This window comes from Vipera ursinii, assembly GCF_947247035.1.
Source record: "Vipera ursinii genome assembly, chromosome: 3".
NCBI lineage: Eukaryota > Metazoa > Chordata > Lepidosauria > Squamata > Viperidae > Vipera > Vipera ursinii.
In genome coordinates, this window is record NC_139516.1 from 9,629,397 (window position 1) to 9,653,895 (window position 24,499).

At 45.3% G+C, this 24,499-nt stretch overlaps 1 protein-coding gene across 1 annotated transcript in view; it reads left to right on the plus strand.

Moving 5' to 3' along the window:
• LAMA5 (laminin subunit alpha 5) overlaps positions 1-24,499 on the plus strand; it is a 240,386-nt gene that overhangs the window by 147,060 nt on the left and 68,827 nt on the right. Inside the window, exons 29-36 of the mRNA XM_083360813.1 lie at positions 4,749-4,846; positions 7,294-7,495; positions 11,773-11,899; positions 13,278-13,417; positions 15,077-15,192; positions 17,880-18,088; positions 21,102-21,306; positions 22,290-22,434. Of these exons, the coding sequence (XP_083216939.1) occupies positions 4,749-4,846; positions 7,294-7,495; positions 11,773-11,899; positions 13,278-13,417; positions 15,077-15,192; positions 17,880-18,088; positions 21,102-21,306; positions 22,290-22,434 (1,242 nt within the window). The remainder of the gene's footprint in view (positions 1-4,748; positions 4,847-7,293; positions 7,496-11,772; positions 11,900-13,277; positions 13,418-15,076; positions 15,193-17,879; positions 18,089-21,101; positions 21,307-22,289; positions 22,435-24,499) is intronic.

Consider the following 24,499-nt stretch of genomic DNA (forward strand, 5'->3'; position numbering starts at 1 on the left):
CTAACCAGGATGAGTTTCTATACCAGACATGTCAAACACAAGGCCCGGGGGCCAGATCCGGCCCACGAAGTGGTTTCATGTGGCCTGCGAAGCCATCCTGGAAACAGTGAGGGAACGGCCCCCACTGCCTTGGCCCTGGCCCAGAGACCCTCCTCCTGCCAGAGACCCTCAGATCTGTCCCACTCCTGCCCAGGCCCCCATAGGCACCCTTGATGCGAACGATGTAGAGCTGGCCACGCCCACCCAGTAGGCCATGCCCACCCAGGCCACACCCACCCAGTAGGCCACGCCCACCCAGGCCACACCCACCCGGCCCCCTGAGGGCAACCGCAATGCTGATGCGGCCCTCAATGAAATTGAGTTTGACACCCCTGTTCTATACAGACAGTCCTTGACTTTACAACCATTCATTTACACCTGTTCAAAGTTACAACAGCACTGGGGGGGGGAAGTGACTTATGATTTGAGTTTTTCTACCCTTACGTCACTTGCAGCCTCCCCATGGTCACATGATTAAAATTTGGCAACTGGCTCGTATTTATGACCGTTGCAGTGTCCCGGGGTCATGCGATCCCCTTTTGTGACTTTCTGAAAAACAAAGTCCATGGGGAAGGCAGATTCCACTTATCCACTGGGATACTACCTTAAAAAGTGCAGGGGTTCACTTAAGAAGTGCCTCACTTAGCGACAGAAAGTTTGGGCTCCGATGTGGTCATAAGCTGAGGACTACCTGTAGTTCATTCCAGTTTGGTCCTTTTTGGTCTCCTCTTACAAGTTTGCATAAGACATACTCGAATTACGTTCAGTGAAATGAATACCGTATATACTTGAGTATAAGCCGACTCGAGTATAAGCCGAGACCCCCATTTTCACCCCCCAAAACTGGAAAAAGTTCGTGACTCGAGTATAAGCCAATCCGCCGTTCTGCAAGCCTCCGCCGCCAGCAGAGGCTCGATCCGCCAATTTGCAAGCCTGAATACACAGGAATACCCTGTGTGGCCGCGGCTCTCGGGGAAGCCCTGGCTGTCCGCTTCCTCGCTCCACGCTGCCATTCGGGCCCGCGCGTTCCCCGGGCAAATCGCGGCGCCCAGCAGGCGAGGAAACACGCCCGCTCCAGTCGCCCCCCTTCCCTCAGGAGACGCGAAGCAAGTGACCGCCCGGAGCTTACCGAGGACTTGCGCGCGGCCGAGGCTTCGGTGCTTCCAGGATCGCGCGCACCTCTCCCAAGCCGCCGCCGTCCGGAGACCTGCCAAAGTTTGGGGAGATTTGGGGAGGTGCGCGCGCACCTCCCCAAACCTCCCCAAACGTCAGCAGGTCTCCGGATCTCCGTGCCCTTCCTGCCTGCTTCTTTCCGCAGCGGAAAGAAGCAGGCAGGCAGGTCACGGAGATCCGGAGACCTGCTGACGTTTGGGGAGGTTTGGGCACCTCCCCAAACCTCCCCAAACGTCGGCAGGTCTCCGGATCTCCGTGCCTTGCCTGCCTGCTTCTTTCCAGGCAAGGCACGGAGATCCAGAGACCTGCCGACGTTTGGGGAGGTTTGGGGAGGTGCCCAAACCTCCCCAAACGTCAGCAGGTCTCCAGATCTCCTCCCCAAACCTCCCCAAACGTCGGCAGGTCTCCGGATCTCCGTGCCTTGCCTGCCTGCTTCTTTCCGCTGCGGAAAGAAGCAGGCAGGCAGGTCACGGAGATCCGGAGACCTGCTGACGTTTGGGGAGGTTTGGGCACCTCCCCAAACCTCCCCAAACGTCGGCAGGTCTCCGGACGGCGGTGGCTTGGGAGAGGTGCGCGCAATCCCGGAAGCACCAAAGCCTCGGCCGCGCACAAGTCCTCGGTAAGTTTTTTTGTTGACTGGAGTATAAGCCGAAGTGGAATTTTTCAGCCCAAAAAGTGGGCTGAAAAATTCGGCTTATACTCAAGTATATACGGTATATAGAACTTATATAGAACCTAAGCAGATAGGCCTTCCTTTTTTCTGTCTTTTGTGATTTTTGTTAGTCTGGGCCTCATGTTAGAAGCCTCCAAATAACCTCTCCTTAAAGGGGCTTATTTAGCTTTAGATGACATACTAGCTAATGACCAGTAGGAGGCACTACAAGACCCATTTTGCCTTTATTGAGGCTAACCGAAGAGAGTTATCTGTAGCTCAGGATGGAAGTGTAGAATCCTTGCTGCTCTCTGAGCTTGCTTGTTTGCTTGCAGACATTTTATTACCAAACTGGGTGACATCTTCAGTGCTTGCTAGGAAGGGAGTGAGGTTTGCTCGCTGCATAATATAAATGGATAAATTAAAGTACATACGCAGAAAACAACCCGCCCGCCCACCCTTCCACCTTTGTTGGGACTCCAAGTCTAGGTATCCTCTGTGCTAGATGTTCTGTGTTTAACCCTTTAATGGGATTTGAGCCCGTAGGTTTTGCACTCATTGACTCTACCACAGAGGTCCCTAACCTTTTTGGGGGGGGTTGCACGGACCGGAGGGGGCGTGGTTTTGTGTGCTGCCTGCATCCTGTGGATGGGGCTTTGCTGGTTTGTGCGGACCGGTTGCTGGCATGCTGCAGACTGCTACTGGTCCACAGACCTGGAGTTGGGGACCCCCGCTCTACAGTGCATTTAGCTTTTGAATGATCTTGACCTGGACATAAGGCTTTCTCAAGTTATAAGTCCACTTTTCTTGCAAGCTGCTGATAGCTAGGCCAAGATAACTGTAAAGCTAAATGGACCACTATGTAGCCCAGAGGTCCCCAACCTTTTGGGCAGCAGGGACCAGTTTCGTGGAGAGAGGTTTTTCCACGGACCGGAGAGTGTGTGGTTTTGTGTGCTGCCTGCATCCCACCGATGGGGCTTTGCTTGTTTGTGCGGACCAGTTGCTGGCATGCTGCAGCTCGGTACTAGTCTACGGACCGGGGGTTGGGGACCCCCTGATGTAGTCTACAAGCCCTTCTCCTATAAGTTCAAATCCCACTAACAGTTGAACATCCAACATTTATCCCTGTAGACTCTCAGAATAAAACTGATTGTGTAGTGCTTCCTACACCTCAGTAGCTAATATTTCATCTAAATTTTGGTTTATTACAAGTAGTCCTTCACTGTGTCTAGCTAGCACAATGACTGTTCGCTGTTATAATTGTGATGAAAAAGTAACTAACCAGCCCTCACATTTATGACCTTTGCAGGTCTGTAAAGCAACGTGAAGCTGAAGTAAGATTGTAAGCACAGGCAAGGTTTCACTTAGCAACTGCTTCACTTAATGACCAATTCTCGTCGCTAAATGAGGAACGTCTGTAAAGATTAAAGCTCCCTGCCAATTATACTCTTTTTGGAATGAATTGCTAGTCATTATGTAAAAGAAATACATTTGGATTATATGGGGACCCTTGTTGGATGTAATTAAGAGTCAATGCAAGGTTCATTATGGCTGGATGTTAGGCAGTAATTGCTACCAATAGGAGTAGGCTTGCTCACAAGGACTGGAAACTCTCTTATAACTGTAAGTAGACAATGACTATTTACAGTTATAGCTGTAATGAAAGGGTAACTTTGCAACCGGCCCTCGCAGTTATGACCTCTGCAGGTCACTGAAGCAAAGTAAAGCTGAGGTAAGATCGTAAGCACAGTCAAGGTTTAAACTTAGTGACTGCCTCACTTAGCAACCAAGTTGCCAGTCCCAATTCTGGTCACTAAACAAGCACCACCAGTAAAGAGAAAACCTCCCTGCCAATTATGAGAATGAATTGCTGGCATTATCTTAAGCCATTTATCTGGATTGTACGGGAACCATTGTCGGGTGTAACTAAGAGTCAGCGCAAAGCTCATTTGGGCTGGATGTCACACAACTATTTGTAGGAGTAGCTTGCCACAGGAACCGTAACTCGTTTCTAGTTGAATGGCAGAAAATCGACAATTCCGCCATTAACCTTTCACATTCATTCCCTCGATGGGTTTTTGCTTTGCTTCAGATATTTTGCTGGGCAGCAGAAAGCATAAACTTACCAAGTGGCAGTTTGGACAGCATTTTAAATGAACAAAACAGGTGGCTGATCTTTTGTTTTATTGTGCAACCACCCTCCCTCCCTCCTTCCCTCCCTCCCTCCCTCCCTCTCTCTCTCTCTCTCTCTCTCTCTCTCTCTCTCTCTCTCTCTCTCCCTCCTTCTCTCCCCACCCTCAAATTGACAGAAACAGCTGTTTGTTTTCTGTTCCATTTCATCTTCATACAGTGAACAAAAGGGGGTAAAAAAAGAGAAGATGCCGCCTTTTTCCCCCCTGGAAGGTTTCTTATCCTCTCACCCCCTTAAAAAACAAAACAAAACAAAATAAAGCCCTGGGGGTGGGGTATATAGAGAGTTTAGGGAACATAGCAGGCAGAAAATGACTAATCAGCTTCTTTGTTGGGAATCTTCCCTCCCAACCCTCTTTTCCAAAGGTCTTTTGCAGGTCAAACCAAGAGATCGCAGGCACCCTTTTTCCTTTGAATGAATGCAGCAAAGTTAGTCAACTTTTATGCCAGGGCTGGGGAAACCATGGCTCCTTTCTGACCTGTGGACTTCGACTTCCAGAATTCCTGAGCCAGCCATACTGGCTCAAGAATTCTGGGAGTTAAAGTCCAGCGGTCCTAAAGGGGCTATAGTTCCCCACACCTGTTTTGTGCGCTCAACCTCATCTCTACAGAAGCTGCTTTGATTTTTTGTGCCTGAAGAAAAGCATGAATTCTCTTCTCCTCCCCATCCTTTTTCTTTCTCCCCTGTCTTCAGCACAAAGTGTACTTGGTCCCATATGAGCAATTCACTGTGGAGTTTTTGGAGCCAAAGGTCCATTGCATCAGTGCCCATGGAACATTATCGCTGAACAGGTACATCATATTTGTTTTATTGGTTTATTTCCACATAATTGCAATGAACAGCTTGTTTACAAAATATGAGAACTAATGAGGACTGTGCATGCTTAATTGTAGAAATGCCACAGAAAATGTTTTTCTAAGTATGTGTTTAAAATCATTGCGATGTCTGGTGTGTTGTCTGAGCTTCGTATTTGATGTTCTCTAAGCTGCTACTTGTTTGAAGTGATGTAGGGTCTCCTGCCTGAGCAGGAGATTGGACTAGGTCCCTTCCAATTCTGTCATTCTGTTGTTTTATTTTGATAAGAATCTGTAAAATGATTGGTCTGTTAATTTCACGTAGTGCTCAACTTACGACCACTTATTTAGTGACTGTTCAAAGTTATGACGGTGCTGAAAAGAGTGACTTACAACTGGTCCTCAAAGTTGTGACCGTTGCTGCGTCCTCACCATAAAAGGTAAAGGTAAAGGTTCCCCCGCACATGCGTGCTAGTCGTTTCCGACTCTAGGGGCCGGTGCTCATCTCCGTTTCAAAGCCGAAGAGCCAGCGCTTGTCCGAGGACGTCTCCGTGGTCATGTGGCCAGCATGACTAGACGCCAAAGGCGTACGGAACACTGTTACCTTCCCACCGTAGTGGTCCCTATTTTTCTACTTGCATTTTTACGTGCTTTCGAACTGCTAGGTTGGCAGAAGCTGGGACGAGTAACAGGCGCTCACTCTGTTACACGGCACTCGGGATTCGAACCGCCAAACTGCCAACCTTCTGATCGACAAGCTCACCGTCCTAACCCACTGAGCCACCGCGTCCATGGTGAATGTTAAATGGAAAGGATTGTGGTTGATGTAGGAATGCTCTGTGGTGCCATCTTTGGTAGATTTATTTATTTGCCATGTTTTTTTTTAAAAAAAAACCTCTTTCATGGAGTGACTAGGGCAGGGCTAGGCAACCTTGGCTCTTTTATGACTCATGGACTTCAACTCCCAGAATTCCTGAGCCAGCATGGCTCAGCATGGAAACCTCTCCCTTTCCCCTCAGCGTGGCTGGCTCAGGAATTCTGGGAGTTGAAGTCCACGAGTCATAAAAGAGCCAAGGTTGCCTACCCCTGGACTAGGGCAAATGGTCCTTCTCTTCCTCCCCCTCCCCTCCGCCCTTTTAAGTATAAATGGAAGGATTTATATTTCCCCACCATCCAGTCAGAGCTGAAGAAGCCTCTTCGAGGAGAAACGAAACATCTTCAAAGAAAAAAAAAAGGTCCAGTTGCCTTCTGAAAAAGCACCTTTGGAATAACTAGAACCTGGACGGCTGAGAATCTCCACAGACAACAACCGCAGTGATTCATTTAAAACCGTGGCAGGAAAAGTCCTAAAATGGAGCAAAATTCAGTTAACAACTATCTTGTCCAACATGAGAACTGTTGGGCTCAATTGTGGTCATAACTTGAGGACTACCCAGTGCTTTTTTTTTTGTAAAAGAAAAAGGTGCCGGAACTCACACAGGTCATACAACCTGTTGTGATTCAGGGTCAGCCTGTGGGTTCGGCAGTTGGGTCGGACGACTCAGAGGAGGAGGGGGGTGTTGAAGACCTTGCTGAGGGGGTTGAAGATCTTGCTGATGAGAGCCCTCAGCCAGGCCCCTCCCACTTGGTCACCACGGAGACCCAGCTGTGTGAGCCTGACAGCGTGGATGAAGATGACCCACAGCTGGCCCTGTTCAAGGACGCCCGACGCAGGAGGCAGTCAATCAGGAGTAAACAGAGGAAGGCAATGGGGCTCCTCGGAAGGAGGCAGAGAGAAGCCACGCCCTGTACTCTATATAAGGGGAATGTGTGGGAGGGCTGGTTTGCTGAAGGCAACCGCTCGGATAGTTCATGTTTCTTAAAGCTCCTGTTTCTTGGTTTGTCTTGTTCCGTTTGTTTTTGTAGTAATAAATTTGGCAGGCGTAATTCCAGCCTCTTGCCTTCTTGTAAAAGGGGTTGTCCCTGCCTTTTCTGCAGGGCCGGTAGCAGGCTGGTACAGAACACAACCTGCCTTGCCTACCCTACAAGGTTCCATCCAAAAAAGGTGCCAGAACTCCATTCTGGGCGTTCTATGAGTAAAAAAGCCCTGGGACTACCTATATTGTTTCAATCTTGGAACCAAACAAAGCATTCAAATTGTTTTAGGCAGAGGAGAGGACATGAATTAATCACTATCCTCATGTTCCCTTGTTTTGCGCCTCAGTGCCAGAAGGCTATGACACAAATGGACTTGATTACAGTTAAATGGGGAAGACAAAAGAGCATCCGTAGACGTAGAGGATCAAAAGAATCTGAATGAAAGTGCCCTTAGTAAAGTCAAGCCTCCATGCTTTGCTTTGCATTATAGTTACGCTCAATATTCTTTTGATGTCAATGTCTTGATAGAACAGCAGGCATTTTTTTCTTGACGGTAGAATTCCTGTTATTCTTGTTTTTGCCCACAGTAGTTCCTGCGTCCCATCAAGATATCAGAAAATTTCACAATCAGTTGTCCTGGAAGAAGGACAGTTGGTACCCATAGCTCCAGACGTGCCCCTAATTCATGCCATTGGCATCCCGCCCGAAGGCGGCCTGCCAGCTTCTGCACCGCAGCCTCCAACTTTGATTGACACATCTGCAAAACTCATTTTCTTAAGGCTGCCTCAGGTAACTATGGTTTGGGACATTCAGCTGGGGTGTGAAGAGGTCATACTTTCGTTGGATGTTTGATTTGTTTTTGTTTGTTTTTTAGTAACTCTTTTAGTAATTGTCTAATTTTACTTTTCATTCTTGAAGTTTGCTGTGGGGCTAAACGTGATGTAACTCAGGTTGGTTCTCCCACTGCCAGAAGAGTGGAGGCAGCTGCTAACAGTGTGTTAAAAGTGTGTCCCACTTTTTTATAATAATAATAATAATAATAATAATAATAATAATAATAATAATAATAATAATAATAATAATAAAGTTGGAAGGGACCTTGGAGGTCATCTAGTCCAACCCCCTGCTCAGGCAGGAAACCTTATACCATTTCAGGCAAATGGCTGTCCAGTCTCTTCTTAAAAACCTCCAGTGTTGGAGCTAGCTATAGGAATCAGGGGTCAGTTACTCTCTGTTGTAAAATAATGCAGGGTCTGTAAACCTTCTCAGTAAATAATACATAAATAAGCAGCATTAGGAGAAATGGTTGGGCAGACTTTGCATTTGAAAAGAATGAAACTGAAAAACAAATTTACATTCTATATATGGAGGATATAAAGTCAAGTACTGCTTGACTTACGACCATTTTGTTCAGTCACTGTTCAAAATAAAGACAACATTTAAAGAAGGGACATTATGGCCACTGCAGTGCTCCCATAGTCATGTGAACAAAATTCGGGCACTTGGCAATCTCCTGCAGTGTCCCCCATCCTCCATCCTATTTCCCCACCACCACATCCGTCCCACCCCACTGGGTACCACCTCCACCATCAAAGCTCGGACATTTATCTTTTCTATAGTTCTCCCCCATCCCTGAAGCCCTGTGAGCTCTGGTTAATGATTCATGTGGTTGCTTAACAACTGCAACAGGGAGAGTAAGAACTGGGGTTGTTAAGTGAGGCAATCATGTGGATGCCTTACAATTTGTGACCATAATGATCAGGTTACATTTGGTTGTAAGTCGAGGACGAGCTGTATATTTCTCCTGAAATGTGATGATGAATGATGGGTGGACAATGTCTGTCTGTTTCTCCTTCTCACTGCATTTAAAGTGTCAGGGCTTTGAATGAGTTCTCAAGACAGACATCATCAGCATGAAACTGTAATAGCCAGTCCCTTTGCCATAGGTAGATAGCATCGTCAAGATCTCATTCCATTGAGGATGTGGTCCTCAATGGAACTGCATCTACATGGGGGGAAGTGTGCAGTGTGGTGCCCCAGGGCTCTGTTCTGGGCCCAGGGCTCTTCAACATCTTCATCAATGATTTGGGTGTGGAGATAGATGGGGAACTCATCAAATTTGCAGACGACACCAAACTGGCAGAAATAGCCAACACTCCAGAAGATAGGCTTAGGATTCAGAAGGATCTTGACAGACTTGAACATTGGGCGCTATCTAACAAAATGAAATTCAATGGTGAAAAAAGTAAGGTTCTACTTTTAGGCAAGAAAAACCAAATGCACAGGTACAGTATAGGTGGTACCTTGCTCAATAGTAGTAACTGTGAGAGGGATCTTGGAGTCCTAGTTGACAATCACCTAATTAAGAGCCAGCAATGTGCTGCAGCTACCAAAAAGGCCAACATAATGCTAGGCTGCATTAACAGAGGGATAGAATCAAGATCACGTGAAGTGTTACCAATTTACAATGTCTTGGTAAGGCCACACTTGGAATATTGCATCCAGTTTTGGTCACCACGATGTAAAAAAAGATGTTGAGACTCTAGAAAGAGTACAGAGAAGAGCAACAAAGATTATTAGGAGACTGGAGGCTAAAACGTATGGTTGCTGGAATTGGGTATGTCTAGTTTAATGAAGAGAAAGACGAAGGGGGACATGATAGCAGCGTTCCAATATCTCAGGGGCTGCCCCAAAGAAGAGGGAGTCAAGCTATTCTCCAAAGTGCCTGAAGGCAGGACAAGAAGCAATGGATGGAAACTAATCAAGGAGAGAAGCAACCTAAGGAGAAATTTCCTGACAGTTAGAACAATTAATCAGTGGATCAGCTTGCCTCCAGAAGTTGTGAATGCTCCAATACTGGAAGATTTAAGAAGAGACTGGACAGCCATTTGTCTGAAATGGTGTAGGGCTTCCTTGCTGAGCATGGGGTTGGACTAGATGACCTCCAAATTCCCTTCCAACATCCTCAGCAGCAGCATTATCATCATCATCATCATTATTATTATTATTATTATTATTATTATTATTATTATTATTATTATTATTATTATTATTATTATTATCTCATTCCTCTTCCTAAGCAGTTGGCAAGAAGCAGGGATGGGTGATCTTCATGTCATTTTCTCACTGAACTGAGAAGCAAAATTTCTGGTCATGGCGTGGGTCTGCCAAAATGAGTGGCTCATTACTTATAAAATCAATAGCTGGAGGAAAATAGGAAAAGAGCTTATAAGCACTAGATCTCACCTTTTACAAATCTTCATAGGCATAGGGATGCTGAAGGTGAGCACCAAATAAATGGTAAATTCTCTGATGGATGAGAACTGGGAGCCTTGCACTCAGGCAGATCAGCCATCAGCAGGCACAAACAACATCTACACACCATTCAAAAGAGACAATCGAAAAGCCACAAAGGAAACAAAAAGACCAAATCACCAACAGCAATGTCTATAGAACATGTCTATAGAAATTCACAATCATCCAGTTAACGGTTGTCTGAAAGTTGCTTTTCCAAAAGGCAACTTCATTTTTCTTGGTTTATCTCCTTGAAAACTGAAGAAGCTTCTCGGATGAGAAGCGAAACATTTTCAAGGGAAAAAATAAAGAAAGTCCAGTTGCCTTTTGGAAATGCACTTTTGGGACACCCAAATTAAGACCAGAGCAACAATCAAGAAGTAAACAATATCCCAATCAAGAGTACCAACTCAGACAAAGGCAAACAGTAAACAACAGCCTAGTCAGAGAACCACCAAGATCACTTCCACCAAGACCAATAGGGCAAGTCACCAGTACCGTATATAAACAGAGAGTAAACCCTATTCAATTCTAGCACTGATGATGTTTCCTAGTTTGGTAATGAAATGTCTTCAAGAAAACCACTAACTTTATAGTAGGCAAACTATCCTTCTTCCAATATTGCCCCACCAGTAACCGTGCTGCTGTTATCATATTCAACATCAAATTGGTTTCTTTAACATCACAATCTACAACAATACCGAATAAAAACAATTGCAGAGAAAACTTTAACTTTCTCTTAAAAATCTTTTGAATGTTCCACCAAATTTTAATCCAAAAAGCTTTTATATTTCTACAAGTCCACCACCTCCGAGGGGGCTCACCCTGTTATCCCCCAAACTACTTGGGAGAATCGCAGGGGAGCTCTACGTCTACCCAGGCAGGCTCGCCTCTCCCTCCCGAGGGAGAAGCTCCAGCGCCGCAGAACAGCTGATTTTCGCTGCCTCCGAGCGCTTTGACGCTTCCCAGGATCGGGCGGCTTCAAAACGCCGCCATTCGGTGCGGCAGCGCTACTGGAAGTGTGTTTATAGGGTGTTTAAAGTTTCGAATCTTGCAGAAATGTCTAAGATTTCTGCTTACTTGAAAGATCATTCACAGGAAAGATATATTTCAGTTTGGAGGAGATGGATAGATTATATTCAGAATAAATATGGGACTAAAAAGTTCCATTTAGCTTATGAGTAGATTTTAGAGGGATATTGTTATTGGTACTTTGTATGTAGTTATGTTAAAGGGGAGTTAAAGCACATTATGAATTTGGTTAATTGTATATTATGCATAATTTTTATTTAGAATATGATTATATGATTATTATAACTATAATCCTGTATTTAGCTCTGGGAAGTGGGGGAGGGGAAGTGGGCGGGTTTGGGGTGGGGGGATTTGGGGATATATTGTAAAATCTTGTTTTTGTAAAACTCTTTAATAAAAAAACAAAAACCACTAACTTTAGAGAGCAAAAAGGACTCCCCAGTTCCATTCTGAGCTACTAATATTCCCTTCCAAATGGTAGTATTTCTGACAAAGGAAAGCAACGGCTTTTAGCCCATGTTTCCACTAACTGATAAAGACATTTTCTGTTTACTAGAGGTACCTGCAGGGTAAATATAATATTAATCAATTTTTATCCCTATGTCAGTTTCTTGGAAGACTCAATTCTGCCATGAATGCTGAGGCACATAGCCCATTCTGGAACCATCACGGTGACTTGAAATAGAAATTCGTGACACCAAAAGGATAGACTAGAGATTTTCTTCTTTGTTTTCTTTCAGACAGCTGTTGTGCTAAACGGCCATATTCAGAGTCCAGGACGCTATGCTTTCATCCTGCATTGTTATCAGCCTGGTCACCCAACTTTCCCTGTCGAAGTGTTGATCAACGGAGGGCGAATTTGGCAGGGTGAGTTGCAGGGCGTGGTGTGTCTCTCTCTTCAGGAGTAAAGCCACGTACAGATGTTGTGGGTACCTGTCATCTAGATGCATACAATCATAGAATGTAAATCAGCGTTTCTCAGCCTTCTCAATTCTAAGACGTCTGGACTTCAACTCCCAGAATTCCCCAGCCAGCATGAGGAATTGAAGTCCACACATCTTAAAGTTGACAAGGGTGGAAATTGTCCAACCTCTATGCTACCAGACGCAATCCCCCAGCCATATCATGCCTCAATTGAAACAGAGGAAAATCCATCACTTTTTTGAGTTTTTCTACTTTTGATACTATGAATCAGAGGTCCCCAACCTTTTGGGCACCAGGGACCGGTTCCGTGGAGAGAGGTTTTTCCACGGACTGGAGGGTGCGTGGTTTTGTATGGTGCCTGCATCTCGCGGATGGGGCTTTGCTTGTGTGCGTGGACCAGTTGCTGGCATGCCTTATCCCAGTACTGGTCCACGAAACGAGGGTTGAGGACCCCTGCTTTGAATGGTATCTCTGCCTTTCTTATTTCTTAGCCCACTTAGGTTAAAGAATTACAGATGTTGATTTGTCTGGGCCTTATACTGAAAACTCCCCTCTATAGGGAAGTTAATAATTTGTGTCACAACACAAATTGACTACAAGAAGGCAAAACAGCTGATTTGATTCTTACTGGAATTTGACAGGCATACATAGATCCCTGTTTCAGGTCTTCTTACACCTGACAAATAGTGAACATGACTACTGTTATTCTGTTTTATTCCTAACTGGTCTACAGGTAATCCTCGACTTATCACCATAATTGAGCCCAAAATTTCTGTTGCTAACGAAGACAGTTGTTAAGCAAGTTTTGCCCCATTTTATGACCTTTTTTTGCCACAGTGAATCCCTGCAGTTGTTAAATTAGTAACACGGTTGTTAAGTGAATCTGGCTCCCCCATTGACTTTGCTTGGCAGAAGGTCGCAAAAGGTCATCACATGACATCTGGACACTGCAACTGTCATAAATATGAGTCAGTTGCCAAGCGTCTGAATTTTGATCATGTGACCACGGGGATGCTACAGTGGCTGTGTGAAAAATAGGTCACTTTTGCAGTGCTGTTGTAATTTTGAATGGTCACTAAATGAACTGTTGTAAATCGAGGACTACCTGTTGAAATGTTGGCCACTATAAGGAGATTGTCTGATTGGCAGGGCATTTAAGATGTGTACTTCGATTCCCATATTTCCTCAGGCAACCATGCTGGCGGGGGAATTCTGGGAGTTGAAGTCCGCAAGTTTTAAAGTTGCCAAAGTTGGACACCCATGTCCAAAAACAAAATAAATTCAGTTGATTGGAGCAGGATTACTTTCTGACCTTTTTCAGGACAAGCTAATGCCACTTTCTGCCCACATGGATATGGTTGCCGGAGTCTGGTGGTTGCAGAAAACCAAATCGTTCTGGATATCACAGAAAATGATCTGAGTGTAATAATCCGTGTGCCAGCAGACCGGCATCTTTGGGTGGTATGTTCCTGTCTTAAAAATCCTTGCTCTTTCTTTGATGTTCATTCAAACACGTAATCAGATGAGCTAAGCCTGTGTTCTCACCAGGTTAAGACAGAATATCTTTAGACAAAATGCAAAGTTTTAAAGCTGAGCTCTGCTCATCTGGTCTCGAGTCACTTAAGGACATAACCAGCATTCCTTGTTTGTGGTTTCCTCTCTTCTTTAACAAGCAGCGTGATATAATTTACGGCCACCAGGCAGTGCTGCTCACTATCTAATAAAAGTACAGCTTGACTCATTTTGTTGCAGGGAATTTTTCTGGCATATGAAATCAGCCAGCTGCCACGTCGGGATCTCTCTGCTTCCTGTGGATCTGCTTTTCTAGCTTCTCTGCTGGAAATTCGAATTTTTCTTAAAAGATTAAGCACACAGTGATTAGGAAATGAATCATTGTTCTAGCTATCGCAATAAAAGGCGGTCCTTTTCACAAATGGAGGAAAAAATTGTTCCAGTACTTTGGATTCCAGATGAGTGTGGAGAAAACTTTAGAAAATTCTAGGCCCGTAGTGGTGAACCTATGGCACGCGTGGCACAGGTGGCCCGTGGAGCCCTCTCTGTGGGCACGCGCGCCGTTGCCCCAGTCCTAGGCCTTCGGCTGGGTTTTATAACACCTTTTCGCTTTAGGCTTCCGCCGTGTGCCAAAAAAAAAAAGTTTCAATCAATCAATTTCAACTTCTTAGTCCCACCCAGCCTGCCATTACCACCGCAGCCATGCCCACCCAATTGGCCACACCCACCCAATGGGCACCCACCCCGCAGCCGACGATACATAAGTGGGTTTTGGGTTGCAGTTTGGGCACTCGGTCTCTAAAAGGTTTGCCATCACTGTTCTAGCCTATGGAGATTCCCAGTCATCCCAAGTCAGAAAATTTAGAACTTCCGAAAATTCTGACCCTGTTTTATGTTCATCTCTTAGAGGTCTGTGCTTCTTAAGAAAATCTGGATAAAGTAAACCTGAGTTACGTTCATGGCTCCTCGTTCACCATAAAAATTGTGGTTTTTCAATCCTTCACCTTAGCTTCAATCCTTTTAACTGTGGCATGGCAGAGAAAACTCCCTTTTGGTCATTCAACCTTTTTTTTTTTCCTATCGGAAAACAGTCCAAATGATGGATCTACAAAACACACGCCTAAGTAAAAAAAAAATTCACACAATGCAAAGAGCAGCATTTCTATGTGAAGTTGGGTTTTTGAAGGAGAAGCCATACATTTCAATAGTGACTACTTGGAGATAGATAGATAGATAGATAGATAGATAGATAGATAGATAGATAGATAGATAGATAGATAGATAGATGTGTGTGTGTGTGTGTGTGTGTGTGTGTGTGTGTGTGTGTGTGAAATATTTGTCAAGTCATTTGAATATGCCTTGCTAATTAACTCTTTCTTTCCTGTTTTGCCTAACTCAAGGCTATCCACAGGATATAGTCACAACTTATGACAGCTCATTATTTGTGTAAATTATTAAAATTGCTAATAAATAATTTTTTTTTTAGGGAGGCTGAAATGAAGTTCGAAATGATCATTTCAGCCTCCCTAAAAAGAAAATTCTTTATTAGCAATTTGAATAATTTACATATATATATATATGTTATTGTTATTGTAATTCTAATTGTAGGATTATATTCTCGTGGTTCCTGAAAGCATCTATGGCTCCAACTATCTTTTGGAAGAACCCCTGGACAAATCCTACGATTTCATCAGCAGCTGTGGAGTCAACGGTTTCTACATCAAGTGAGATTGAAAATAAGGGTCTGGGTTGTTTCAGCTGGAATTTTCTCTTAAGTTTTAGAGCCAATTCCCAACATTGTTTTGGAGACACCCACTAACAAGCTTTATATGATCTTCAGATCTTTCACTGTGGGATCTTCCGAACCAGTAAACAGTTGCATGCAATTCCTTGACCTCCCACAGCCACAAAAATATTTTTAGTGGAACTGGGACTTGGTAAGAAATAAGCAATCCCATAATTACATTTTCACCCTTGCTCAGGGCTTGATCCTTGCCCGTTCTATCTGGACAGTGATCCAGTGTCAAGTATCTAGGACTGGATTCCCGGATTCTTTGGATTTTCCACTTACTCTGCTAGCAATCTAGACTCAATATGAATGTCACAGGTTCCCAAGTCTGGATAATATTGCGGTCTGGGATCTCCCCCACATGATGTCTAAATAGTACTCTGATTGCCGGAAGTCCGATTGGAGCAGACATGTCAAACACAAGGCCCGGGGGCCGGATCAGGCCTGCAAAGTGGTTTCATGTGGCCCGCAAAGCCATCTTGGAAACAGTGAGGGAACGGCCCCCACTGCCTTGGCCTTGGCCCTGGCCCAGAGACCCTCCTCCTGCCAGAGACCCCCAGATCTGTCCCACTCCTGCCCAGGCCCCCATAGGCACCCTTGATGCGAACGATGTAGAGCTGGCCATGCCCACCCAGTAGGCCACACCCACTCTAGCCACGCCCACCCAATAGGCCACGCCCACCCTGGCCATACCCACCCGGCCCCTTGAGGGCAACCACAATGCTGATGCGGCCCTCAATGAAATTGAGTTTGACACCCCTGTATTGGAGCAAGACCACGCTGGAAATCTACCAACCTTTGACTTCACTCCTGCTCTTCTCAGACACAGCAGAAGTGAATTCGGGCAACAGTGCTGTTTTAAGTGTGCGAGCCTGCCAGTATTTCCTTCCTCCAAATAATTCTCTCCCCAGCCTGGCCCACAAGACCCAGCTTCCCTCTTTTAAGTGATTGGCTTTATTTATTTATTTGATTCAACAGAGGGCTACTCGGTTGCAAGCCACTCTGAGCATCTTGCAGTACACTAAACAAGATAAAAAGATTATAACAAGAAGCAACGTACAACCACCACCATCACACCCCCACCCCCAAAAAAATAACTGAATAAAGAACCTGATAGATGCCCCCAAATATCCCATTGGCATCTAACGTTCAGCAGAGGGGTCTCCAGTTAGCCTAGCTCTAAGCCTGGGAGAACAGTCAGGTCTTTGTGGCTCAGTGGAGTAACATCAGGATGGGAACCATCGGCATCTCAGTGGGAACCTCATTCCTGAGGGCAGATGCTGTGACTGTGGAGGTGGGCTACCTGGGCTGTGATAGATGATACGATCAAATGAATCAGAGCACACTTTGTAATATCATTTTTTTAATTGTAAAGAGATGGGCAATTAGAAATTCGATGATAGGATGATAGATAGATAGATAGATAGATAGATAGATAGATAGATAGATAGATAGATAGATAGATAGATAGATAGATAGACAGACAGACAGACAGACAGACAGACAATGGATAGATGATAAACAGACAGACAATGGATAGATAGAGAGATGAGAGAGAGATGATAGACAATGGATAGATGATAAACAGACAGACAATGGATAGATAGAGAGATGAGAGAGAGATGATAGACAGACAATGGATAGATGATAGACAGATAGAGATGTAGATAGAGAAGAGATAGATATAATAATTTAATTTAATAATTTAATAATTTAATTTGTATACCGCCCTTCTCCCGAAGGACTCAGGGCGGTGAACAGGGCAATACATAATAAAAAACAGAATACAAAAATTAAAAGTGATTAAACCATTATGCCCGTAATAATTAATACATATTAAAATTAAAACTATTTATAAAAACCCAACCCCATCACGTCAGACCAGGCCAGCTTGTTCAAAAAAGAAGGTTTTGAGATCGCGCCAGAAGGAGCGAAGTTCGGGGGCCATCCGGAGCTCGACCGGTAAGCGGTTCCAAAGGTCTGGCGCGCCCACAGAGAACGCCCTCCCCCTGGGGGCCACCAATCGGCATTCTTTGATCGGCGGCACCTAGATAGATAGATAGATAGATAGATAGATAGATAGATAGATAGATAGACAGACAGACAGACAGACAGACAGACAGACAGACAATAGATAGACAATAGAGATGAAAGAGAGAGAGAAAAAGAGAAAAAAAGAAAGGAAGGAAAGAAAGAAAGAAAGAGAGAGGGAGAGGGAGAGAGAGAGAGAAAAAATGAGTTCTTGTCACTTCGAATTGGCCAGCCCGACACTACTGAAAATAGGTATCTAATGGGTAGGTCGTTCGATAGGTAAATAAACTCAAATAACTGAGCCTTACAGTATGTATCTAGCTTTCTTATTTTCTAGTTCCTGTACCAATTTTATGAGCACATAAATGTGAGTGTACGTCTTACTGTCCTGAAGCATTCTGTTTCATTTCTTTCTTTGGTCTAGCTTTCGTGCTTGCAAAAAAACAAAAAGTATGTGCAAATGGCTCCACATTTTAATTAATAAGTACAATTAATCTTTATCTTACAAGTAGTAAAGCCATTAATAAATAACATTTGTAGACGTTGCACTGTGTCGAGACCAGGTGCAAAACTCTTCCTCTCTCTCCACAGCCCTGTAACTTCATCCAGGTTCTGCCGGGACTCTGCAATCTCAATTTCTCTTTTTTACAACGGGGCCGAACCTTGTCATTGCCATGAGGCTGGCGCCGTTTCAAGCCAGTGTGAGCCATTTGGAGGCCAATGTACATGCAAGTCCAATATCATCGGGCGAGAATGTTCCCGCTGTGCCACTGGATATTGGGGTTTTCCCAACTGCCGACGTGAGTATTTGAGCTTATGAGGAGGGAGAGAAATGTGTGTGTGTGTGGGAGAGATAATTTATGTCTTACCAGACAGTCATGAGCCAGCCATGTGCTGCAGCTGCCAAAAAATCCAATGCAGTCCTGGGCTGCATTAACAGAGGGATAGAATCAAAATCACGTGAAGTGTTAATACCTCTCTATAAAGCCTTGGTAAGACCACACTTGGAATATTGCATCCAGTTTTGGTTGCCTCGATATAAAAATGGTGTTGAGACTCTAGAAAGTGTGCAGAGAAGAGCCAAAACACGATCCTTGGAACCCCATTTTTAGGAGAAATAGCTGGATCTGGAATTAGACAAAGCAGAAATGTCCAAGGAACTGTTCTTGGTATTAGAAGGGAGTTTCACTCAAGATTCAGAGAATCTTCTCAAAGTATCTCCTAAGCCAGACATGTCAAACACAAGGCCCGGGGCCGGATCCAGCCCGCGAAGTGGTTTCATGTGGCCCGCGAAGCCATCCTGGAAACAGTCAGGGAACGGCCCCCACTGCCTTGGCCCTGGCCCAGAGACCCTCCTTCTGTCAGAGACCCTCAGATCTGTCCCACTCCTGCCCAGGCCCCCATAGGCACCCTTGATGCGAACGATGTAGAGCTGGCCACGCCCACCCAGTAGGCCATATGCACTCTAGCCACGCCCACCCAGTAGGCCACGCCCACCCTGGCCATACTCACCCGGCCCCTTGAGGGCAACCGCAATGCTGATGCGGCCCTCAATGAAATTGAGTTTGACACCCCTGTCCTAAGCTAAGGAGACCACTAAGAGTGCAGAGAACAGCAACAAAGATGATTAGGGGACTGAAGGCTAAAACACATGAACGGTTGCAGGAATTGGATATGTCTGGTTTAATGAAAAGAAGGACTAGGAGGTGACATGATAATGTGTTTCCCTCAAAATAAGACCCAACTGGAAAATAAGCCCTAGCATGATTTTTCAGGATGCTTGTAATATAAGCCCCACCCCAAAAATAAGCTCCAGTTAACATCAGCAGCCAGACAAATGGATTTAGTACCGTATTTCCCTGAAAAAAAGATCTAACCAGAAAATAAGCCCTAATGCATCTTTTGGAGCAAAAATTAATATAAGACCCAGTCTTATTTGCGGGGAAACACCGTAGCAGTGCTCCAATATCTCAGGGGTTGCCACAAAGAAGAGGGAGTCAAGCTATTCTCCAAAGCGCCTGAAGGCAGGACAAGAAGCAACGGGTGGAAACTAATTAAGCAGAGAACTAACCTAGAACTAAGGAGAAATTTATTGACAGTGAGAACTATCAATCAGTGGAATGACTTGCTTTCAGGAATTTTGGGTGCTCCAACACTGGAGGTTTTTAAGAAGAGACTGGAAAACCATTTGTCTGGAATGGCATAGGATTTCCTGCCTGAGCAGGGGGTTGGATTAGAAGACCTCCAAGGTCCCTTCCAACTCTGTTATTCTTTTATGTGACAAGCAACATTTTGCTCACAATTCAAGGCCATCCTTTTATTCCTATCTGTGAAGAAAAGTTTGGGTTCAGGTACTGTAGGCGTGAAGAGACGCGGTGGCTCAGTGGGTTAGGACGCTGAGATTGTCGATCAGATGGTTGGCAGTTTGGCGGGTCGAATCCCGAGTGCCGCGTAACAGAGTGAGCGCCTGTTACTCATCCCAGCTTCTGCCAACCTAGCAGTTCGAAAGCACGTGAAAATGCAAGTAGAAAAATAGGGACACTATGGTGGGAAGGTAACAGCATTCCGTGCGCCTTTGGCGTCTAGTCATGCCGGCCACATGACCACGGAGATGTCCTCGGACAAGCGCTAGCTCTTCGGCTTTGAAACAGAGATGAGCACCGGCCCCTAGAGCTGGAAACGACTAGCACGCATGTGCGGGGGAACCTTTACCTTTACCTTTTACTGTAGACCTAATGCTGGGAAAGATTGAGGGCAAGAGAAGAAGGGGACGACAGAGAATGAGGTGGCTGGATGGAGTCACTGAAGCTGTAGGCGTGAGCTTAAAGCATGGGTGTCAAACTCAATTTCATTGAGGGCCGCATCAGCATTGCAGTTGCCTCAAGGGGCCGGGTGGGCGTGGCCTACTGGGGGGCATGGCTTACTGGGTGGGCGTGGCTAGAGTACGTATGGCCTACTAGGTGGGCATGGCCAGCTCTACATTGTTCGCATCAAGGGTGCCTATGGGGGCCCGGGCAGGAGTGGGACAGATCTGAGGGTCTCTGGCAAAAGGAGGGTCTCTGGGCCAGGGCCAAGGCAGTGGGGGCCGTTCCCTGACTGTTTCCAGGATGGCTTTGCGGGCCACATGAAACCACTTCGCGGGCCGGATCCGGCCCCCTGGCCTTGTGTTTGACATGTCTGGCTTAAAGGGACTCCAGAAAATGGTTGAGGACAGGAAGGGCTGGAGGAACGTTGTCCATAGGGTCGCGATGGGTCAGACACAACTTCACAACTAACAACAGCAACTGTATAAGTAAATTGAAGGCAGAGTGCTGGGTTATTAGCTTACCAGCATTTATTTTAGTGCAGCCCACTAAAGCAATTTTCTTCCTTAGGATCCTTTTAGCAAGCTATTCAAGAGAGTAAATTGGACTGCAAAATCAATGTGAAATTATCAGAAGCGTGCACGAATGAGAAGCAGCTGAAAATTGCTCTCTCTTTTATGAATATTTTGAATTGCAGCATAGTGTTTAGGTAGTCCTCAACTTACAACAATAATTTAGCCCAGAATTACAGTCATGCTGGTGGTTAAGCGAGTCACCATGTGACTGTTCCCAATTTAATGGACCTGTTTTATGGTATCACCATATCATTACTGGACATAGCGGGTAGTTTTTGCAGAAATGGGAAGTAAATGGAGGTTTCTGGCAAATGCTGTAAATTGTGGTCACATGATTATGTCACACATCTCCTGTTTAGACATTGATGACGTAGCCTGATTGTGTTTGTATGCAAGGGTTCTCTGTCTCATCCCTCCCCCAATTTCACTCCTAGCCTGTGACTGTGGATTTCGCCTGTGTGATGAAGTGACGGGACAGTGCATCTGCCCACCACGTACCGTTAGACCAGAGTGTGTGGTCTGTGAGCCCCAAACCTTTGGCTGTCACCCCCTGGTGGGCTGTGAGGACTGCAACTGTTCTAGTTCTGGGATCCAGGATCAGACCGAACCAGGGTGTAATATAGAGAGTGGACAATGCCAGTAAGTAGAGATCATGATATGAACCCTGTTTGTATGAACGCTAGAGCACCAGCTAGATCTGGCCATCCTATATCACAGCCCACATCCTGCCCTTTGGCTGGCCCGTATGAGATCAGTTGGAAGTTAGAAAATAAAATGTAAATAAGTGCAGTGCAGAGGGCCGGAGAAGAAGTTGGTCCGGCTCTCCTCAGTCAATGTGTGCCTTCAGTCAGCTGGTTATAGAAAGCTGCTTATAAACCTAAAAAAAGAGAGATATAAAAAAGATGCTGAGACTCTAGAAAGAGTGCGGTGAAGACCAACAAAGATGATTAGGGGACTAAGGCTAAAATATATGATGAACGGTCGCAGGAATTGGGTTTCTTAATTCTAGTGGAAAGAAGGACTAAGGGTGACATGAGAAGAGTGTTCCTATATTTGAGGGGCTGCCACAAAGAAGAGGAGGGTCAACCTATTCTCCAAAGCACCTGAAGGCAGAACAAAGAATAATGGATGGAAACTAATCAAGGAGAGAAGCAACCTAGAACTAAGGAGAAACTTCCTGACAGTGAGAACAATTAACCAGTGGAACAGCTTGCCTGCAGAAGTTGTGGGTGCTCCAAGACTGGAGGTTTTAAAGAAGAGATTGGACAACCACCTGTTTGGAATGGTATAGGGCAGGGGTCTTCAAACGTGGCCCTTTTATGACTTGTGGACTTCAACTCCCAGAATTCTTCAGCCGGTGTGCCTGGCTGAGGAATTCTGGGAGTTGAAGTCCACAAGTCATAAAAGGGCCACGTTTGAAGACCCCTGGTATAGGGTCTCTTGCTTGAGCAAGGGATTGGATTAGAAAACCTCCAAGGTCCCTTCCAACTCTGTTTTTCTGTTATTGTCTCTCGCAACCTTTCCAGCAGTAGTCCTTTGCACTGGTCATGTTAGCTCTTGACTTCAATGCCAGCCGTAATAACAAAGAAACGAACACAAAAGGTGACCATTTGTTCTTCCAGATGCAAGCCCAACATCATAGGACGTCAATGTAATGTCTGTGCCCCCGGATATTATGGCTACCCCAACTGCAGGGCGTGTGACTGCCATGAAGCAGGGACAAAACCAAGCATCTGTGACCCGGTCACTGGAGAATGTCACTGCAAGGTTAGTCTGATCATTGTCTAAAGTCAGTTTGTGGCCAGATTATTCTTTGAGGAGCGGTAAGAAACAGTTGTCGCAAAGGTGCTTTTTCAAGAGGCAACTGGCCTTTCTTGTTTTTCTGTGAAGGTGTCTCGCTTCTCATCCAAGAAGCTTCTTCAGCTCTGACTATTTATTATTTATTTATTTATTATTTGGATTTATATACCGCCCCTCTCCCGAAGGACTCGGGGCAGTGTACAGGGCAATTAAAACACTATATACAACACATAATATACAAAAATTAAAATAAATTAAACCAAGTAGCCCTAAACAATAAAACACGTTCTAAAATTTTAAATTTAAAATCTAAAACCCCAGTCCCTCAGTCCAGGCCGGCAAGTTCAAATAGCCAAGTCTTCAGGTCGCGGCGAAAAGAGTGAAGGTTGGGAGCCATCCGAAGCTCAACAGGGAGTTGGTTCCAGGGGGCAGGCGCGCCCACAGAGAATGCTCTCCCCCTGGGGGCTGCCAGTCAGCATTCCCTGGCCGATGGCACCCTGAGGAGGCCCTCTCTGTGGGAGCGCACAGGATGATGGGAAGTTAATGCCGGCAAAAGGTACTCCCGTAAATAATCCGGGCCCATGCACTAGATGGTGGGGAATGGAAAGATTTATATTCTTTGCAGACAGCTGGTCATTTGCCTTCTTTAGGGAATTATTGATGCCGCTTGGAGGTTTATCTGTATCGTCAGGGTCACCTGAGTAGTGCAAATGGGTGTGGAGCCTTCTACTCAGGTGACCCTGAGGACACAGACAAACCTCCAAATGGCCTGAACAACTCTCTAAAAGACTGCAAATGACCAGCTGTCTGCAAAGAATATAAATCCTTCCATGCCCCACTATCCAGTCAGAGCTGAAGCAGCTTCCTGGATGGGAAGTGAAATGTCTTCAAAGAAAAACAAGGAAGTCCAGTTGCCTCATGAAAAAGCATCTTTAGGACAACGGTGACCCAGTTGCCTCATGAAAAAGCATCTTTAGGACAACGGTGAGAATCTCCAGAGACATAAGAAATGGTGAGGCCAGCGGTGATGGTGCTTTCAGTTCTTCATAGCATCAGCAGACATTTTCAAGACAAACTCTGCCAACATCATTTATTTTTAGAGTCAACAACAGCGTGCTGCCTCAGGGGAAGTTTCTGCGCCGAATGTCTAGTTCTAAGTGTTACTCATGAGCACAAACCTACCATTCTTCAGAATCACTTCTTTAGGAGGAAAAATGGTGCAAGGATCTGTGGGACAAAACATATCAGGAGACATTGGAGGGACAGAGCCTGGAGGCCAGAAGGGAAAGAGGGGACTTGATTAAAACCTTTAAATAGATTTTAATCTAACTATTTTATTTGATATATATTAAGGGTGTGGATAAGGGACGCGGTGGCTCAGTGGGTTAGGACGCTGAGCTTGTCGATCAGAAGGTCGGCAGTTCGGCGGGTCGAATCCTGAGTGCCGCATAACAGAGTGAGCGTCTGTTACTCATCCCAGCTTCTGCCAGCCTAGCAGTTCGAAAGCAAGTAAAAATGCAAGTAGAAAAACAGGGAGCACTACGGTGGGAAGGTAACAGTGTTCCGTGCGCCTTTGGGGTCTAGTCATGCCGGCCACATGACCATGGAGACGTCCTTGGACAAGCGCTGGCTCTTCGGCTTTAAAATGGAGATGAGCACCGGCCCCTAGAGTTGGAAATGACTAGCACACATGTGCGGGGGAACCTTTACCTTTACCTTTAAGGATGTGGATAAGGTTCCAGAAGGAAGTATTTTCGATATTAAGCAAAAAATCAAGAAGACAAGGGCATAGCCTCAGGGCGACAGGAAGGAAGTGCAAAAGTAATGTTAGAAAGTATGACTTCATAGAAAGAGTAGTGGGAGCTAGCAACCAACTTCCTGCCGAGATAGTGGGCCCAGTCATCAGTAACTGAGTTTACACATGTTTAGAATAAATATGACCATCATCCGATAAAAATTAAAAGAATAATTTAAAAAAAAACCCTCAAAAGGCAGAGTTGATGGGCCACTTCCGTAGGTCTTTTTTTGGTCA